Below are 20934 nucleotides of genomic sequence, written 5' to 3'. Positions count from 1 at the left end.
GACTGATATTGTAAGAATATTGCTAAAAGGCTTAAGACTGGCATTATTATTAAATAGCAACTGTTATGGAGAAAGAGCAAGTTCAAATTGTTACTTTTCTCACCCTCTGTTAAGATCCTTCGTATTATGGAATCAATTTGGGAAGCAGAGTCGTTGGACCTTTGCTTGTTGCCCTATGGCTGCATTTCTACAGGAAACAAAATAGGTGAGTTTGGAACAATATTTTTCTATCATCTTTAGCATACGACCACCCTTTCTGGAAATCTGTTGTAGCGTGTTTGCAAGATTTACCTGATTTGTTTTTTAATTTAATTATTTTTATTTTCCAAAGACATAAGTGTCACATATACCTGCCACTGCCACATCTTTCAAATCAAATTCGATCTTGTTTCATTTTAAGAAGGGATTGATGTTTGATTTTGCATGTTCATGTATAAATCGAACATCAAATCCCACTCCAAAACGAACTTCAAATCTCCAAATGAATAGGCCTGCTTCATGCTTCCATTTTCAGCATGAGCAGTCCTGTTTGACACAGATACATGCATACATCAGTGAGAAGCCCCGGCACTTCTAAGGGAAATGCTGCGTCTGAGCATGTCATTCGGGAGGTACCATCCGTCGAGGATGGTACCGAGTATGTGGGTCGTATTTTTGGTTTTTTTCATTTTCAGAAGACCGAGGATGCCTTCATAGAGAAGAGGACTGGTCCAAGTATTGTAGGTGAGTATGTGTGAGTGTGTATGTGTGTATTAAACGTATACTGTCATGGTGTGTGTCTTGTCTTTCTTTTAACATTTCTTTACAGGTGAACTACAGGTACCAGTGGACCCTTAATGCCCCGCATGCTGGTACTTGTGGTTTTCCAAGTACCAGCATGTGGGGGAGGCTTGCTGGGACCTGCAGTTCTTCTGATAAAGACAATGTTGACACTTCTATTTTTACACACATTTTACACTATCAACCTGGCACCCACCGCCCACTGGTGCCGGGGATAGCGCCAGGCTATCAGCCTAGGGTGCCCTGGAGAGGAGGACCCCTTTATTGGTGGGGTCCCCAACTCCCCAGGGACCCCCGACCTGGGCTGACTAGCAGTCAGGGGTAATGTTTTGGCCGGGGAACCTGGTGATAGGGTTTCCCTGGCTGTGGCATTACCCCCCCCCCTCCTCCCCCACGCTACAAAGGGTCCGGTGCTGGTTATGGAAATTATAGGGGACCCTTAACAAGCTTTTTACACTAAGATACATGCATGCATCTCACTGATGTATGCATGCATCTGTGTCAAATAGAACTGCTCATGCTCAAATCGAAAGCATGAAGCTCTTCTATTCATTTGGGGATTTGCAGTTCGATTTTGAGTTCGTTTTACTTTTGGTTTCAAAATCAAATTTTAGTAAATGAAGGGATCATATAATCTTCTATGGCAAAACATTGATGTTTTACAGAAATTCGATTTTGAATGAAATTCATTTTTCTGTTCGATTTGACATTCGATTTGGCCTTTAGTAAATCCCCTCTAAGAAAATCGAACCAAAATCCAATGGCAAATTGGACAGAAAACAAAATCAATCCTTGAGGTTTTGTGCTAACACCTGACTATTTTTGGTGCTGCCACAACACAACAACAGAGATGCTTATTTACACAGCTCAGATTCTGCGGCAAAGACAGCACTGTACGTTTTAGAACATGTAACGTGTATGATAAAAGATACTGTTATAGTGTCCTATTAATTTTGGCAGGTTGTAGCATGGAGAAAGCTACAAGGAATGAGATTGTATGAAAATACCTGTGAATCAATTAAGAACTCTATTTCTGAAATGCTGCGATTTTCATAATTGTATGATTAGTGTATAGCATGGTTATGTTGCTACTTGTTCACACACTGGAGCAACTTGCTTTATTGTAAATGAGTTAACTTATCTTGTACAACCCAGATTTAGTGATCGGCTTATTCTGCTTTGGTGAAATGACCATCAGTGATATTATGGCTTATGGTGCATACACACGGTCAGATTTTTCCTTCAGATATGAACGATGGACGATCAACGATGCGCGTTCCCGTTTGTCAAATAATGATATCTGACATCTGATGTGTTTGCAGTCAGACTTGGACGATTCCATTCATTTTAATGCAGTCAAAAATCGTTCAATCGTTCAAATCGTTCAAAACTTTGGTAAAATCGTTCAAATCGTTTAATCGTTCAGTCGTTCATCTGACAAATCTGACAAGTCTGACAAATCTGACCGTGTGTACGCTACATTAGAGAGGTTGATCTGTATGTTTGGACTATATGTCATTACATAGTAGGTTAGAATACAAGTTGAGTCTCCCATATCCAAAATGCTTGTAACCAGGGGTATTTTGGATATCGGAATATTCCGTATTTTGGAATACCATAATTATATGTCTTGGGAAAGGGACCCAAATCTAAACACAGAATGCATGTATGTGTTATATACACCTTATACACACAGCCTGCAGGTAATTTTATACAATATTTTCAATAATATTGTGGCTCAAACAAAGTTTGTGTACATACATGAAATTCATTTATGTTTCATTTACACCTTATACACAGCCTGAAGTTATTTTTATACAATATTTTTAATAATTTTGTGCCTTAAACAAAACTAAGTTTGTATACATTGAACCATCAAAAAACAAAGGAGTCACTGGCGCCACAAGTGTTCCACAGCGCCTTACAAAGTACATAAACAAATAGGTTGACCAGTGACTTACAGTACAATACAACACAGGACCATAACACCCAGATAAGCAACAGAGCAAAGTAACCAAGTGTTAGGTGCCCTAGTGGGGAGTAAGAAGTAGATGAAAGTAGAGTAAGGAGAAGCACAAGAGGGTAGAGAGCCCTGCTCGAAAGAGCTTACATTCTAAAGGGGAGGGGCAGACAAACAGGTGTGATACAGATTGGGTAGGCAGGGAGGAAGGAATATGTATACTATCTCAGTCATGCAAAAAAAATTCCATATTTCAGAATATTTGGATATGGGAGACTCAACCTGTACTATAGTTTAAAACAGACAAGTGGTGGTGCTACCAATGAGATTCTATCATTTTCAAGAATGCAATAGAGAAATGATAGCTACAATCTGATTGGTTGCTATGGTCAACGCCACCACTTCTCTGTTTTAGAAGCTTTAATAAATCTACCACTATGGAACCTATTTATCATTAAATATTTGCTTCATATTCCCCAAAAACACCCTTTTTCATGGGATACTGGCAAATATTAAGTATATTTGCTGTGGTCCCTCCATTTCAGATAGCAGCCGCAGCCTCCATAGATTTCTATGGGGGAAGCTTGGCACCCACATGCTAAGACCATATGAAGATGGAGTTAGCCGCTATAGACTATGGGCAACACTTTGAGGAAATTTGATACATTCAAGTGGTATTTGATACATGGGTCTTCAGTTTTGGACCCCCTGTCCCTGGCATGTGGTATTTTATACATCCCGGCTGTATTTTCATATACCACAATTCGATTTTGGGCGCTAATATCTATCAGAGATCATTGATAAATGGACCCCTAAGTCTCTAAAAGGTTTTGTTTTGCTGTACTATCCATCTGATATTGGTTTGTTTCAGTATGTAATGTATGGTTCTTTTTGCATTTCAGAAGTACAGTCTGACTGGTCGCTGTGTTTCTTTTTCATATTAACACACTTTATAATAAGTCAAATATTCAAGATGATTGGTTCCTCATCAGGTTGCATGGCAGAAGCTATCAGTGCACGGTGCCCTTTTTAAAAAATGTAAATCAATTTGGGTCATGTCACAGCGAACTGCCATGACCCATCATATTGCTGTTGGCTGTCTCAGCCTTGTTCCTTGCAATGTAAAATAATATCTCGTCCTGTCACTCTTCAGGAATGATTGAAATTGTGAAGGATGCCACCACCATTGCCCAAATACAACAGAGCACAGTTGGCAACACTGGCGCATTTAAAGATGAAGTTTTAAGCCTGTGGTTAAAAGAAAAATGTCCAATTGAAGAAAAGGTATATTGTAATTTATATATACAGTGTGTGTATGTATATATATATATATATATATATATATATATATATATATATATATATATATATATATGGACAATCAGCTTACTTAAAAGATGTTATATTCTGGCTATGTAGGGGGTAGTTCCTGTTACTAGAGTACTGATCTCATCAGTTAGCCATTCGTTAAGTTATAATCACGATAATTACTGCACATACCTACAACTTATATGAGGGTTGCATTCCCAAATTAACATTATGGGAGGTGATTCTGAATCATGCGCATCTGTGAAAACGGACGCATCTCCCGATTCGGAACTGAGTCACAAAACATGGTGTGCGCATTTGGCGCACAAGGTGTCCAAAGTAGGTTCATGTGTGTTGCATCTTATGCAAACAGAGACTAACTTGAAGTAGGTGTTTCTTGGCGGCGAGTATCAAGACACACAGTACAATGCAGCGGTCTGTAGGGAAAAGTGGCTGCAGAAACATTCAATAACCCCCTATATGCATACAGTAACAGTGATAAGTTCAAGAGATTCTGGCAAGACAAAGTACTTTTGCGCTGAAGTCAGTGTCATACTCTTATTGTTCTTCCCTTCCTGATAGCTAAATGCGGCTGTGGAGAGATTTGTTTATTCCTGTGCTGGATACTGTGTAGCAACTTTTGTACTCGGAATTGGTGACCGACATAATGACAATATAATGGTAACTGAAACAGGTAACTTACAATCCTAATTATATAACATATAACATTATTTTCTTGTTTGTGTGCAGTTTTACCCAAGGTTTTTTTTTCATGTTTTTTCTATACGAGATGTGGCTATTAAATAAAGAGACTGTACTTGTAATAAATAAACCGTACTGCGTGAGTTTAAAGAGAGTGGGGGAACATTGACCTTGGTCTATCCCAAAACGATTTTGCAAGTTTCACCCCTCTAGCACAGATAGTTTGCTGTCACACAGAGTTCAAAGAAGTTGTGTTTTTCTTGTGCATCGTAAAAATGCTTAGTTCAAAAGTAAAAGTAGAGCAACGTGTTAACTTAAAATGTTTAATGAAAATGAACTAAATGCCTACCGAATCTTCCCGTATGTTAACCGAGGCTTACGGGGCAGATTGTATATCACGTGCACGTGTTTGAGTGGCACAAAAGATTTAGTGACTGTCGTGAAGATGTCAAAGATGATGAACGTCCTGGAAGGCCTTGCGCATCAAAAACAAATGAAACTGTGGAAAAATCTGAGAAAGGTGTTCAAATTGACCATCAACTCAGCATCCGGATGATAGCAGAGATGGTAAACATCGACAAAGAAACTTTTAGGCACCTTTTGCTTCAAGATTTCGACATGACAAAAGTTTGTGCTAAGTTGCTTCCAAGGCTTCTCACTGCTGAGCAGAAAAAGAATCAAAAGTGAATTTGTACAGATCTTTTGGAACAAATTCAAGCGGATTCACATTTCTTAGATAAAGTTATTACCTGTAATGAAACATGGATCTTCTAGTACGATCCTTAGACAAATGCCAGTACATGAACTGGAAAACATCATCATCACCAAGAATGAAGAAAACAAGTCAAACCAATTCCAAATTCAAAGCCATGTTAATTGTTGTCTTTGATATCAAAGGTGTTATTTTGTAAGATTGGGTACAAGAAGGCGCAACATTACTACAAAAATGTTCTAGCAACTTTGCGGGAAAGTTACTACAGGTGTGAGGGAGGAATTGTATTTCTACACAGGTGAGGGAGAGGAATGTCGAATGTGTTACAACATGGACGAGGGAGGGAAATGTGTTACAACGGGTGAGCAGGGGTAATGTGTTTCTACAGAGGTGAGGGAGAGGAATGTGTTACTACAGGGGTGATCGGGGGTAATGTGTTAAATCAGAAGAAAGAGGCCAGAGTTGTGGAAAAATGCTTTCATTCTCCATCAGGACAACGCACCAGCCCACACAGCTCTCTCTCTGAAGCAGTTTTTGGCCGAGAAACAGATTGCAGTGCTAGAACACCCTCCATACTCACCAGACCTAGCACCGTGTGATTTCTCTTTTCACTAAAGTCAAATCTGTCCTCAAGGTAACCCGTTTTGCATCAGTTACTGAGGTAAAGAAGAAAATGAAGGAGCTGTTGAGACAGCTGAGCTACACCATGGCTTTGACCAGTGGAAAATAAGAATGCAGCGGTGTTGGGATGCAGAAAGGGAATACATAGAAGGGGAACGGAGTTAAAATATACTTAATCTAATTAAACATAAATTATAGCACCAGTCTCGTTATTTAATAGCCACACCGTATGCTAACCAAGGCAGATTGTCACGCATTGTATGTCACGCGCACGTGTGTTTGAGTGGCACAAAAGATTTAGTGACGGTCATGAAGCTGTCAAAGATGATGGCCAAAATTTACGAAGCAGCGAGTTCTAAACCCCGGCGGTTTGGTGGCGGTTTGACGGGTTCTAAACCCCGGGGGTTTGATGGTGGTTTTGCCGTGGTTTCTAAATGACAGCCCTGTTCTATTCTATTCTAAAATGTGTTTTGACGGCGGTTTTGCAGTGGTTTTGGCCTTAGTTAATCTGCGGATAGCAAAACTGCCGTCAAACCACTGGGGTTTAGAACCCGCCACTTAGTAAATTTTGCCCATTGAATGATAAATGATTCTCTTATTTCTAAAACTGGTTTGCCCTGGCAATCTAGCACCTTAAACATTAAAAATCTAGGATCAACAAGTTACGAGGTCTGCTATTAAATAATGAGACTGATGCAATCATTTGTTTGATCACCGTATATACTCGAGTATAAGTCGACCCGAATATAAGCCTAGGTACCTAATTTTACCACAAAAAACTGGGAAAACTTATTGACTCGAATATACGCCTAGGGTGGGAAATGCAGCAGCTACTGGTAGTAATCCCCCCCCCCCCCCGGTACTGCCCCCAGTAGTAATATCCCCCCTGGTAGTGCCCCCAGTAGTAATCCCCCACTGGTAGTGCCCCCAGTAGTAACCCCCCCCCTGGTAGTGCCCCCAGTAGTAATATTCCCCCCTGGTAGTGCCCCCAGTAGTAGCCCCCCCCCCCCAGTAGAGGGAGTCGTACTGGTAATAAAAAAATAAAAAAAACACTTACCTGAAACCCAGCTCCTGGTCCCGACGCTGCTACCGGCTCCTCTGGCCGCTTTGCATTATGGGAGAGACGTCATGACATCATGACGTCTCTCCCATTACCCACTGCGGGAGCCGGAAGATGGTTCCCGCAGTGGGAGCAGCAGCAGCCGATGAGAGTCTGACAGACTCTCATCAGCTGCTGAAACAAACACACAGCTGCCAGCACCGGCGGCTGTGTGTTTGGCATCGCTGTTTGGCACTGTGTAGCTGTGTCACAGAGACACAGTCTGCACCGCGGCCCGCATGGTACGCAGCTGAGTAAGGCGCCCTCCAATATGTGGCGCCCTACTCAGCTGCGTAACGGGAGAATCGGCCCTGGTCCTGGAGCATCACTCGAGTATAAGCCGAGGGGGGGCTTTTTCAGCACAAAAAATGTGCTGAAAAACTCGGATTATACTCGAGTATATACGGTATATTAATTACATTTTAACTCAGTTCCCTTCTATGTATTCCCTTCTGCACCCACACACTGCTGCATTCTTATTTTCCATTGGTCAAAGCCGTGCTGTAGCTCAGCTGTTTCAACAGCTCCGTCATTTTCTTCTTTACCTCAGTAACTGATGCAAAACGGGTTCCCTTGAGCACAGATTTGACTTTAGTGAAAAGAAAGAAGTCATACGGTGCTAGATCTGGCGAGTATGGAGGGTGTTCTAGCACAGGTGTGACATTAAAAACAAAAATGACTCTTACATTACATAAGGTCTGGTTCAGAGTTAGGAGCAAATAAAAATAGAAGCAAACAAGGCACAATTTGTTAAAACAAACCACGTTGCAATGCAAGGAGTGCATTGTGGAAAAATACAGGCTGCTTTTTCATCTAGCGAACAAATACTGGACAGCTTTGTTTTTATACTGCAATTCAGATTTCAGCTAGGACACCTCCCTCCCAACCTTAAATCTCTGCACATTTTAGCTCTGCCCCACCTGCAGCGCAGCATGGTTTTACCAAGGTGAGAATTGCTCATTTCTTTTTATTTGCTCCCAACTCCGAATCAGGCCCATAGATAATAAATACAACTTGTATTTTGTAAATGAAAATATACTGAACGTGTCTTATTTTTGTCTTCCAACACAGGATTGCTTTAATTATTTAATGTCTACTAAAATATGTAAGAACTCATAATGGCTCCGTCACATGGGAAATGAACATGGATTAGACTTAAGACTAGAATGTTCCTTTTTAGCTTTCCCTTAAACATTATTGCAACATTTATTGTTCCAAAGAATTAAGTGAGCTATTACTTCATCTTACTCTTCTTGGGGTATTTATATTGAATGTAGTTAGGTTATAAAATAATGGAAATTATAATTTTGAAAACCCAGGAGTGCACAACTACAGCACAAATGCTTGTTTGTGATGTTACACTGCTGCCTTTGTGATACTGCTCAATGGTGGCCTGAAGTTTGCACTGGCTGAATGGATGTAATTCAGACTAGGTTTGGGAAATGAAGTGTATCTGCGGCATTGGTTATGAGTTTCTGTATAGGGCTCTTTTTTTCTTTTTTGTTTGTATTTGCTATGTACTTTGTTGTACAGTTCAGAAATCTCTTTGATGAATTGTCAGTGATAAGACATTCTGTACTTACCAGAGGTGATGGTTGAAGACACATTAGGACTTTCATTGGTGTTTACAAGAGTTCGCCCCTTTTATCTCTCCGGTAATATCACATTTAGAGGCGTACTCAATTTGAGCCGAGCCACGTTAAGTTAACACGGCTTGGACTTGACACTGACTTTGCCTGTTTTGGAGGTGGAAAAATATTGCGCACGTGCACGCTTTACCCCGTATTCAATTTGAAAGTAGGCGTAAACGGGACCCGGCGATACTTTAACAAGCGGAAAGTACTGTCAGTTTTGGGGAAATCAGCCTGACACCCCCCAAATGATGCTCTGACATGGGGTTCACTATGGTACCCCCCGATTTGGCTTACTGAAGGTATTTGGTGTTTTTAAATGGGCTCTATAGCTGCTAAATAGCGTTTTTCTATACCTGATGCAGAATAGTATTTAGGAGTATTTTTTCCAGAAAATAACTTATCCCAGCAAATTTGAGGTACTTGATAATGGGGGTCAGCATATTTAAAGTTGAAAAAGTGAATTTGAAAAAATTGTGAAAAATCCACCTGCCGCAAACACTTGCAATCAAAAAAACACCTGGGGCATACTTGGGGAGCCCCCCAGAGTCAAGTTAGCTAGTTTTAAGTTTGTACCCCAACATTTTTTTTATTGCCCCCCTTTTTCAAAGTAAATTTTTGGGGTGTCCTTAAGTTTAAAAAAAAAAAAAAATTTTGACGCAGATTACCTTTGGTGGACTGTCTGAAGGCTGCACAGGGGTTCCCAAAACGTTGCACCCCAAAACCCCAATTCTGCACTTTTTTCCGCCTGCCATTCATAGGCGATACTTTACCGCCTATTACGTTGCATTGACTTTCCGCCTAAGCAGAAAAAGTCTTTCAAATTGAATACGGGGTAAAACCAAAACAGGCGATAATGACATCATCAGCGGTAACTTAACGCGGATCCGGACTTAACGCTTCAAATTGAATATGGGCCATAGTTGTATGTTAGTGAGTGGGAAGGGTGCAGATATAAAAATAGAAAGACTAAGAAAAATCTGTTTACCAATTGCTTTGATTGCTTTGTGTTTTAACTTATTTTGTACAATAAATCGGACCTAACTACATATGTGATCATTCTTTCTCTGTGCATGTTTTTTTCAGGTATTGTTTTGTGCTTAGTACCTCAAGATTGCAGCCATATTGGGACACATAGCAGATTTGCTAAACACAGGCTAGGTACAGGAATGCTCCTCATATAGCTGCCTCATACAATATAAATTATATTGCAGAATAAAGTCATTAAATCCAGCAGAGGAAACTGCTCACTTTTGGATGCAGTCCTGTTGAGGTGGCAGAGTTTGGACTTTGGCCTGTATTTTCAACCAGAGTACTTTTACACCAACTATAATACAAATAAAAACATCCAGTACAAAATGCATATAAACATTTGTTACTTCACTTGTTATGTAAATTTCCTTGATAATTAAACTTTTCATTGTACTTCAAAATATTAAGGCTCATTTACTAAGCACGGAACATGTGGACATGAAGCACATTTGATTTGGCACAAATGCCCCTGTATGTCCACCTCACACATACATAGTGTGCGCTTATTTCCCAGTTGGAAAGTGCCCCTGTCAAGCACTTGGCACAAATGCCCCTGTATGTCCACCTCACACATACATAGTGTGCGCTTATTTCCCAGTTGGAAAGTGCCCCTGTCAAGCACTTGGCACAAATGCCCCTGTATGTCCACCTCACACATACATAGTGTACGTTTATTTCCCAGTTGGAATGTGCCCCTGTCAAGCACTTGGCACAAATGCCCCTGTATGTCCACCTCACACATACATAGTGTGCGCTTATTTCCCAGTTGGAAAGTGCCCCTGTCAAGCACTTGGCACAAATGCCCCTGTATGTCCACCTCACACATACATAGTGTACGTTTATTTCCCAGTTGGAATGTGCCCCTGTCAAGCACTTGGCACAACAGTTGCACGTAGTGGAAAAGTTAGGAGTCCTGTCTACAGTCATTTTAGGTGAACTTTAATAATAATTGTGAACGTTAATATTTTTCACCTAATATACTGGTTGTTTACATTGATATTTGTACACCTGCTGTATAAATGCGTTTTCCCATCTCAATAGCTATGCCAAAAGTTTATCACTAAAATTGTAGATCAATGCTCGATCTCTTAAGAATGTGTAAAAGTCATGTGCTTTGCAGATTGTAGGGGTGCTGGTTGGCTGTCTCTCTCACTTGTCAATGTAATCAAAGTAATGACAGATCAATGCTAATTTTACTGGGCTCTGCATATTAAGCAAACCCAAAGGTTCATCAGAACTCAAATGTACAATGTTCAATGTGTGTTCACGACTTTTATCTTCCTCATTTATTTATGTTAGGTAACCTATTTCACATTGATTTCGGACACATTCTTGGCAACTACAAAAGCTTCCTGGGAATTAACAAGGAAAGAGTACCATTTGTCCTAACTCCAGACTTCCTACATGTGATGGGAACCTCAGGAAAGAAAACAAGTGAATACTTTCTTAAATTTCAGGTATGGGCCACTGCATTTTATGAGGGATATATCAATTTAATGTGTTATATATAGAGCATCAAGCACATTGGCTAAATGTGTGATTGAAAGATTAATATTCCATTAACTCTTTTTGCACTTTTTTATATCTGATATAAAAAGCAAGATGATTGTTTATGCATATTTGTTTTGTGGTAATTTATACCTTGTACAGATATTAACATAGGACCTGATTCATCATGAATCGCAATTGCAACTGCATGCGCATATCGGCCAATGGTGCGTACTGAGCATGCGTATGCATCGCAGTGTGCGAGCTAGGATTACGATTGTCTACGCAGAAAGAAAGCCATCGCAGAGTGAGTGACGTCAGGTCAGTGTTTGGGGGTGGTGAAGAGGGAGTAGTCGGAGAAACGCAGACGTGCCTGTCCGTTTGAGCGCCGTTACTTGGCTGTGCATAAATTAGCCACTGCGTCGGCATACACAGCTTGTGCGACGAGGTTAGCAATTTCTGAGTAAGGTCAGACCTGTCGTAATTGTGCCTGAGGGGCCGATGTTACGCGATGCATACGCAGGACTGCAAGGTATTACAGATGTGAGATAGCAGTAGTGGGTGTCTCTATGCTGGCTGTGCGATAGCATTCATTAGCATATTTTCACTGCAGATCTGCATGCGTAATCGCAGCCGCGATCGCAATAGCGATCCGTAATGAATCAGGCCTATAGTGCTGTCATTGGCCTATTAAGCTGTAATGACCAGTTTTTAGGATACACAACATGATATGATCTGTAGAAATGATAATAATACAATTGTATGCAATTCAAATAGTTATGGTGAATAACATATTAAATGAATAAATCATCAAATATATACTCTCTGCTGAGAAGCCGCAACACTCCCGATTACATGTATACCTTATAACCTGGTTTACATCGCATACATTTATATCAGTGTATTGAGGACTGAAATTAAAATCCTCTTAGTACTGGACAGTATTACTCTGTGGGTGAGCACACCATTACTTTTCCTTTAATGTGGAACTGGTCTCCAACAGATTAAGGGACCTATGTAACAAAGCTGCGAGAAAAAATTGTAACAAATAAATTACCAACCAATCAGCTCCTAACTATCCTTTTTTAAACACAGCCTGCAAAATGTAAATTGGAAGCTGATTGGTTAGTACTTTATCTCTCACAATTGTATCTCTCTCCCAGCTTTGATACATAGGCACATTAGTGTGATTCATGAGCACTTGAGGACTATATCGCAACGTAGTAACAAATTTATGGATGAAAGTAACAGAGTAGATACTATTGTATTTTATGCAAAGCTTTTATATGTAGGTTATATTTTAACTGTGATGTTATGGTAGCTAATGCTAATATTTGATAAAATTTATATAAGTAAGAGAAGTCTGATTATTAAGATAAACGAATCATATTGGTATTATTCACATACTACATCATATATTATAGGCACCAGCGCAGCTCTGCCTCTTCTTCTTCTTGTGCCTATGTGGTTGTTTGTGTCAGATTAGCAACTGACAAATGGGCCAGCAGCGGTACCTACACTATATATTTTAGATGATTAGTTGCAAAAATAATATTTTTTTATATATAATAATAAGATACTAGTAGCTATACCCCTTATTATCAAATATATATCCCATTTTATTTATGATTGAAGACACATAACTACTTAATATAGAGCATTATTTTTGCAATCCAGGCAAATATTAATATTTAAATAATTCGAATTGTAAAAGTTTTTAACTGCAGATAAAGGGTCTGATTCAGCATTGCACCCACGTTGACTGCAGAGGCGGTCTTGGAAATAAACCATAATAAATAAACCAAACCACCCCTATCCATCCACTTGTGATAGAACCCATTATAACTATCAGCAAGAGATCCGTCTGAAATTGGACAGATCTCTGTGTATGCTGAATTCTGGATAGCCCCAAGTTTGGCCTACATGCCGATGACATGATCTCACAACATTTAGCCTGGGCGCGGAGATGCTCGCCTCTGCAGCTCGCACAGTATGAAAAGTAGCAAGATCCATCTGCAAATGGATTTGTACACAACTACAGTATGAATCATCCACAGAATGTTTACTGGTCTTCTGTCTTTAGTGCTATACTGCTTATTTAGCCATATTCCCTCATAGGAGCATATAGCCTATCCACAATACAGTTTATTTCCAGTTCATTTATATGTATCTTGTATTTGTTAACATGAGTGTAAGTGTACTTACTAGGAATAATATACAATATCCCTCGTGGAGCTAAGACAATTACCCAGAACCTGTGAGCAGGAGGGTCACAGCTCCCTAATTGTTTCCTAGGGGATCAAATAAATATAACAATTATAGAGGACACAGCAGTAGTATTCATAATTCTAGGCACTATGTGATAATGCACATATATAAATTATAAATTCATGCAGATATAAAAAAAAAAAAAAAAAAAAAGGCTAGCAGGGCCAGATATACAGTAGCTAAAAAATAGAAAATGTATTCCCAGAAATAAAATTACAACATTTACATACACATGCATGAAAGAGTTAATATTAAAGATGTGGCAGAATTACATTACAGTATGTGATGTTTATATGAAAGAAAAGGTCTGCCAAATGTATTGTTTTATAACATGCAATTATATGTGGAAACAGTAGCATGAATACTGTAACTCACACAGGAGTAATGCCATTTCTTGAAATGTTTTAATAACTAAATATAAAACCTTATTCTTTTTAGGATGTGTGCGTTAAAGCGTATTTGGCTCTGCGACATCATACAAATCTTATGATCATCCTGTTCTCAATGATGCTGATGACCGGCATGCCCCAGCTGACCAGTAAAGAGGACATTGAATATATTCGGGATTCACTGACTGTTGGGAAAAATGAAGACAGTGCTAAAAAGCATTTCTTAGACCAAATTGAGGTCTGCAGAGATAAAGGCTGGACTGTGCAGTTCAACTGGTTCCTTCACCTTGTACTAGGCATTAAACAAGGCGTTGAGAAGCATTCTGCCTAGATCCAATATGGATATGTTCCAGTACCAGTGTATAATCAATCAGTTGAAAACACACAAAATAAGGGAGGCATGCAGAATAGGGAATATTATGTAACATTTATGAACTTCAGGAAAATAATTGCACTAATCATTCTTTGTTGAACTAATCTCTACATTAATGTAAACTCTATATGTGAGAGTCTGTAGAAGTTATAAGACAAGAATGACCGACCAGTCTTCAGCTTTTCAAAGGACTTACCATCGCCGTTCTCTTTAAGCTGTAAAATCTTGAAATTATGTTAGAAACTTGTTAGAGAAAATCCACCATGCATGGTTGCAGATTCCTAATACAAGTCTAAAGTCCAGAGTTTACATCAGATTATGCCTTTATTTCTTTCATTTCCGGATTATTCAATTCAGAGGGAATGTTAACTCCCACCAGGGGTGATGAGCACAAAATAATTCACACTCCTTTGTGGTTTAGGAAACAATTCAGATTATACTATGAGGGAGATGTATCAAGCCGTGGAGAGAGATTAAGTACCAACCAAGTCAGTTTACAGACGGTGTTTGAAAAATGACAGGAGCTGATTGGTTGGTACTTTCTCTCTCTCCAAGGCTTGATACATTCCTCCTCATATATTCTTTATAGTTGATTATAACAATAAAAGTCGCAGGATGTCCATGACCATAGAGTATAATTACACAAGATTGTAGGTTGTTGCACAAAGACTTCTGATTTCCTTGTAACAGTACATGAAACATCACACCACATAAAAATTACATTTAAAATCATAAATCAATTAAGTATACTTTGGCTATAGAGCAGAATTAATAAAAAATCAACGGTAATTCTTGTGAGGTGAGTGTGGAGGAAGGAATCTGTGTAATTACGTATTTACAGGCTCCTTTTGCAATTACTTTTTTTGGTAAAGCTAGCTACTGTTATGATACAATATCGCCTAACTTTTTAGAACTGAATGCACTGTTGTAGAGTAAGAAAACTGGAATTAAATGGTTGCTGATAATAAAAAAATGTGTCTTCTATACATACGCTGCTGATTCCTTGCATCTGAACAAGAACAATCCAATAGAATGAGCCCGTCGCATCGCTGGGTACACACATCGTCTAATGTGTACCTAGCATCAGTGAGCACAATGGCAGCAACTGAAAATGGCCATCATCAATAGATTAAATATTTTATACATCTTCACAGTTAATCAGTAAGATAAACAGGCCTACATTGATTAATTAACGTGGAGTCTACAGGTTTGAGCAATGTGTATCAGAGCCCTTTGACTGGGGACAGAATTGTGAGTCACGTTCATATGTTACATTAGTCACATGTCAAAATTGATTTTAAGTATAGTTTGGTTAACATTCAGTTTTTTATTTGTGTGTCTATCATAAGTTTAGGGTCTTATAAGTGTATAATATAACAAACTTATTGTAAAAATAATTAGGAGAGCAGGCTTAAATAAATATATAAGTCCCCTCAGTTCCTATGTCCATTCTGTTGTAACATGAGTCACGCATATAAACAATAAAATGTAACTACTAAGAGTGTACATTTTTGTGCGTGGTGCATTTAAACTTCTAAAAATTTACATGAAATGTGATGTGAGTCACATGGAATGACTATGTGTTTGTATATATATATATATTTCTATATATATATATATATATACACACACTATAAATATATACATACACATATATACATGCGCACATATATATATATATACATACAGTCAGGTGCATAAATATTGGGACATTGATAGAATTTTCATATTTTGGCCTGCAGTTAAAGCACATCTTGTTTGTTTCATTTCAAAGCCATTGTGGTGGTGAATAGAGGCCAAAATATGAAAATGTTGTCAATGTCCCAATATTTATGCACCTGACTGTAATATATATATATATATATATATATATATATATATATACACACACACACACACACACACACACACTGTGTGGTTGATTTTCCCATGTATAGAACATTACCCTGAAATGTATATCCAGTTAGTCAAAGGATAGAACCATGACCATGATATGCATGTCTAGTTCTCCCATGTATAGAACATTACTTTGAGATTTACGTCCACTTCTCCCAGGTATAGAACATGAACATAAACCTGAAATGTCCAGTTATCCAAAGAATAGAACCATTATCCTAAAATGTATGACTAGTTATCCCATGTACAGTATATTACATTACCTTGAAATGTATGTCTAGTTCTCTCATGTATAGCATTACTCTAAGATTTGTGTCCACTTCTCCCAGGTATAGAACATGATATTACCCTGAAATGTATGTCCAGTTATCCAAAGAATAGAACCATGACCATGAAATGTATGTCTAGTTCTCCCATGTATAGAACATTACCCTGTCACGAATCGGGGTCTTAGCATTCTTTACAGACTCAGACATTCGTTTATTTCAGTTTCCAAGACATCCCAGGGATGCCCCCCTCTGATTACCTAATGCATCTGTGTTCTCACCAGGTCAGCTAGACCAATGGCTCTTCACCACCTCCTATTTAAATCAGTTCCTGTGAGCAACCCATTGCCTGCACAACATGTTTCTTGTTCTAGGCTCCAGGCTTATGCCTGTATCCTGTGATCGTGTCCTCTGTGACAGCTACTTCATGGATTCTCACTATTTACCATCTGCGCTGAGTATCATCACCTGCCAGCACCGCAGTTTCCATGCTGTATACAGACTTGCTTCTTCCGCTCCGATCATCCAGCGAGTTTACAACTACCAGCTTTCCAACTCCTGCTGTGTAGCATCACCTGTCAGCGCCACAGCTTCCACGCTGCATACAGACCTGCTCCAACCACTTTGCATACCAACTTGTTACTCCTCATTGCAGAGCCGACGATTACAGCCACAGTCTTCATTCCATCATACTGCTTTGACAGTGCATGCAAGTTACTTATGCTATTTTACTCTATGCTTAGTGGTTGTCCAGGTTATACTATTGTGCTGACCTTGTATTGGTTTCTCTGCACTGTGTGCTATTGTCTTGGGTTGGAACAGAGAAAGGTTCTGGTTCCATGGCTAGGGTTCAGTGTGCAGTATACGGTCTGTACACTGAGGTGTCCAGTAAGCTGTATAACTTATCCTGACTCTCAGTTTCTGAGTTCCTCACTGGTTCCAGTTTCAGGTCTTGTGTCTGAGCAGTACCAGAGTTGCAGCTTCCGCAAGTTGTACTCTGACTACATAAGACTGTGATTCCTGGCTTGATTTCTGAGTTCCTATCTACCAGTACTATACTGTTCTGAGTTCCGGGGGGTCACCCTTGTCCCTGTAGTATATTCCTGGTCTGTCTAGCCTTCACAAGTAACTGGACGAGGGGTTGCCCAGTGGACCTGGTCTGTTCACTCTGGTTCCAGTTTAGTATCCATGTATATCACAAGTCTGTGGTTCCTACACTGTCATTAGTGTACCTAAACTCCTGTTCATACCCAGGAGCCAAAGTATCATCAAGCCACCTCATTTCCTATGCACGTCAGTCATACCTAAGGGTCCCAAGCAGGATTTACATAATACCCAGACCGTGATATACCCTAAGATATATGTCCAGTTGTCGCAGATATAGAACATTACTCTTAAATATATGCCCTCTTCTCTAGTACAATACCCTGAAATTTATATATATGAATAGATCCATTACCATGAAATGTAAGAGTGTGTTTGGTTCTCCCATGTATAGGACATTACTTTGAAATGTATGTCCAGTTATCCCAGATATAAAACATTACCCTGAAATTTATGTCCAGTTCTTCAAGGTATAAACCATTACCCTTAGACGTATGTCCAGTTTTCCCATGTATAGTCCATTGCCCTGAACTATATGCCCAGGTAGGTAGAGAACATTACCCAGTAATGTATATCCTGTTCTACTAGGTACAGAACATTACCCTGAAATGCATGTGCTGCTCTCCAATATGCCTAGTTCTCCCAAGCACAGAAATATAAAAAATTTGCTTTAATCAATCAATTTGAGTTAGTTTGCAGAAGTGCCTCAGACCTTGTTTCAACATCTTCAGATATACCTATTGTTTGTAGACTTTGATTAACCAGGACCCAAATAAAGAGATAGGTCTTCAATGTGTAGAACAGATTTATCAAGTTTTGTTCTCTTTTTTGGCTTTGAATCACTGATTTTAGCACTAATCAGTGACTCTGCACAATAACATAGTACGTAAATTAGCATTTGGATTTCTAAATCATGTTAGACCCCTTAGTATTTGGCTTAGGCCTGACTCTGTGCATACCTAGAATGTAGTTTGACACACAGATCTCTGCAATATATGAATCAGGTAGAGACTTAATACCCCTTTTTTCACCAAAATCCCAGGTCCTACCCGGGAATTTGAACACTGGTCAATCCCGGGTCGAACCCGGCTTCAGACACCATTTACACTGTACCTCAACTCGGGTTGTTCCCAGGTTGGCCCTGTTTACACTGAACCTGGGTAATCCCTGCTTTTCCCTATAGATGTCATTAAAAATGTTGTTTTTTTTAAATAAAAGACATAATAATATTGTTTATTTGGTTTGAAAGTTGTGTATTTTTGAACATTAAATATGTGAATATATTGATGTTTTAATATACACTTTAATGTACAGTTTTAACACAATCTCAGAATGTTGCAGATATCTTTACTTAAGTATTAATATATAAGAAAAGTGCCTTCAGAGTCCTGCAGATAAAACTAGACACAATACAAAAGTACGAAAATACAGTATAAAAACAGCATTAAACAAGTGTCAAGTATCGTTTGGCCACACAAGGAGGAGATCCTGGGCCACGCTATAAAATGGTGCTTTGTAACACACAAAAATACAGTATAAAAATAGTATTAAACAAGTGTCAAGTAACATAGCCAGACAAGGAGGAGATCCCTGGGCCACACTATAAAATTTTGCTTTGTAACGTATGAAAATATTCGAAAAGTGTCTTCACACAATAAACATTTTAAATTTACCGACACAATAGAAAAAACAATAATAAAATAGTAAAAGTGCCAGTTAGTACAATGATAGAATTTTGAAAACAGGCATGTTTAAGGCAATTCTAAAGAGAAAGATAGGGTAAAGTACCTTGCGCCCCCTAACTGCAGTTCAATACCAACTCAACAAGGGCACCAAAACCTTTTAAACAGACAAATACAAAGATGGAGTGGTTCACAAGCGCTGTTAGATTCGGATTAATATATAGGACACTTGATTTCCTTTGTAGTAATTTTCTATTGTTATAACAAATCAGAAGACAAACAAGGGTTTATCAAACACTGTTTTTTCTCTCCTTTTATGTATTTGTCTGTATATCCAGACTCACCATCACTTAATGAAAATGCGTGCATCAAAAGGTATCTCTGATCTTCTCTATATATACCAGATATCATATATTCCCCCAGTGTTCTGACACTCACCAATTGAACGGTGGCTACATCCACATAAAGGTTTCTTTTTTACTTATGTCCGAGTAGGTAGGTCATCCATAGATCCTATATAAAGTCCCGAACAACCACAAATGTCCAAATAGAAAAGGACTTCCCTTTTAAAATCCAAAAAAATTTATTCTGACATATACAAAAAAATATAAGAACAATATACAATGTCCCCCATAAATGGATATGTTCTCCTCTACTCCAATTGGACTAAGAACATATTCCTCTCACCACTCATATCCCGGACATAGGAATGGGATACGGAACCGTTCTTTTTGATCGAATTTCAGCCAATTCAAGAGGGGAGTTTGTCCAAAAAAGATGGGGGGATCCTCCAGCTCACCAACGCGTTTCGGAATGTTTTCCTTCCTCAGGGAAGTCCTTTTCTATTTGGACATTTGTGGTTGTTCGGGACTTTATATAGGATCTATGGATGACCTACCTACTCGGACATAAGTAAAAAAGAAACCTTTATGTGGATGTAGCCACCGTTCAATTGGTGAGTGTCAGAACACTGGGGGAATATATGATATCTGGTATATATAGAGAAGATCAGAGATACCTTTTGATGCACGCATTTTCATTAAGTGATGGTGAGTCTGGATATACAGACGAATACATAAAAGGAGAGAAAAAACAGTGTTTGATAAACCCTTGTTTGTCTTCTGATTTGTTATAACAATAGAAAATTACTACAAAGGAAATCAAGTGTCCTATATATTAATCCGAATCTAATAGCGCTTGTGAACCACTCCATCTTTGTATTTGTATGTTTAAGGCAATTGCCTATACACTGTATACTCTGGTGACTCTAGGTTTGTTTGTGTTGTGTTAGTGCTAGGGTTGTAATAATTGGGCCCCCTCAGGGCTGTCATCAGAAAATGTGGGGCCGGGGAATGACAAAACAGACGGCCCCTCTCCCCTCCCATGTTTCTGATACTCTAGCTCCGCAGTGTCTCTCTAGTTCCACAGAGTCCCCTTATGTCTCTTCAGGCCCCCTCTGTCTCCCCAACCAGCCCTCCTTCTGTCTTCCCAGCAAAAGGGCGAATACCAAGATCCCTGCAATGGTCCCTTGCGTCCGCTTGTCGCGTTTTAAGTGGATACTCTTTTTCCCAGGACATTCAGAGGGACTTTTGGGAGGTTCTGCAGATACAAAGACAATAACAA

The 20934-nt window shown here is 39.1% G+C and overlaps 1 protein-coding gene across 3 annotated transcripts in view; it reads left to right on the top strand.

Annotated features, from left to right (window-relative positions):
- Window positions 1–15773, top strand: part of PIK3CG (phosphatidylinositol-4,5-bisphosphate 3-kinase catalytic subunit gamma) — a 60667-nt gene extending 44894 nt beyond the window's left edge. For 2 of the 3 annotated variants that reach the window (XM_088480214.1, XM_088480215.1), the window contains 5 exons: window positions 115–205; window positions 3894–4024; window positions 4631–4742; window positions 11145–11302; window positions 14040–15773. In XM_088480214.1, the coding sequence (XP_088336340.1) occupies window positions 115–205; window positions 3894–4024; window positions 4631–4742; window positions 11145–11302; window positions 14040–14321 (774 nt within the window). In that variant the 3' untranslated portion in view covers window positions 14322–15773. The remainder of the gene's footprint in view (window positions 1–114; window positions 206–3893; window positions 4025–4630; window positions 4743–11144; window positions 11303–14039) is intronic. The other variant, XR_015879419.1, reaches the window with a different exon arrangement.
- The last annotated feature ends 5161 nt before the right edge of the window (window positions 15774–20934 follow it).

The sequence above is a fragment of the Taudactylus pleione genome, unplaced genomic scaffold (assembly GCF_031769625.1).
Source record: "Taudactylus pleione unplaced genomic scaffold, aTauple2 ptg000251l, whole genome shotgun sequence".
NCBI lineage: Eukaryota > Metazoa > Chordata > Amphibia > Anura > Myobatrachidae > Taudactylus > Taudactylus pleione.
Note: the sequence above shows the minus strand (reverse complement) of the source record. Positions and strands in the feature narration are given on the sequence as shown.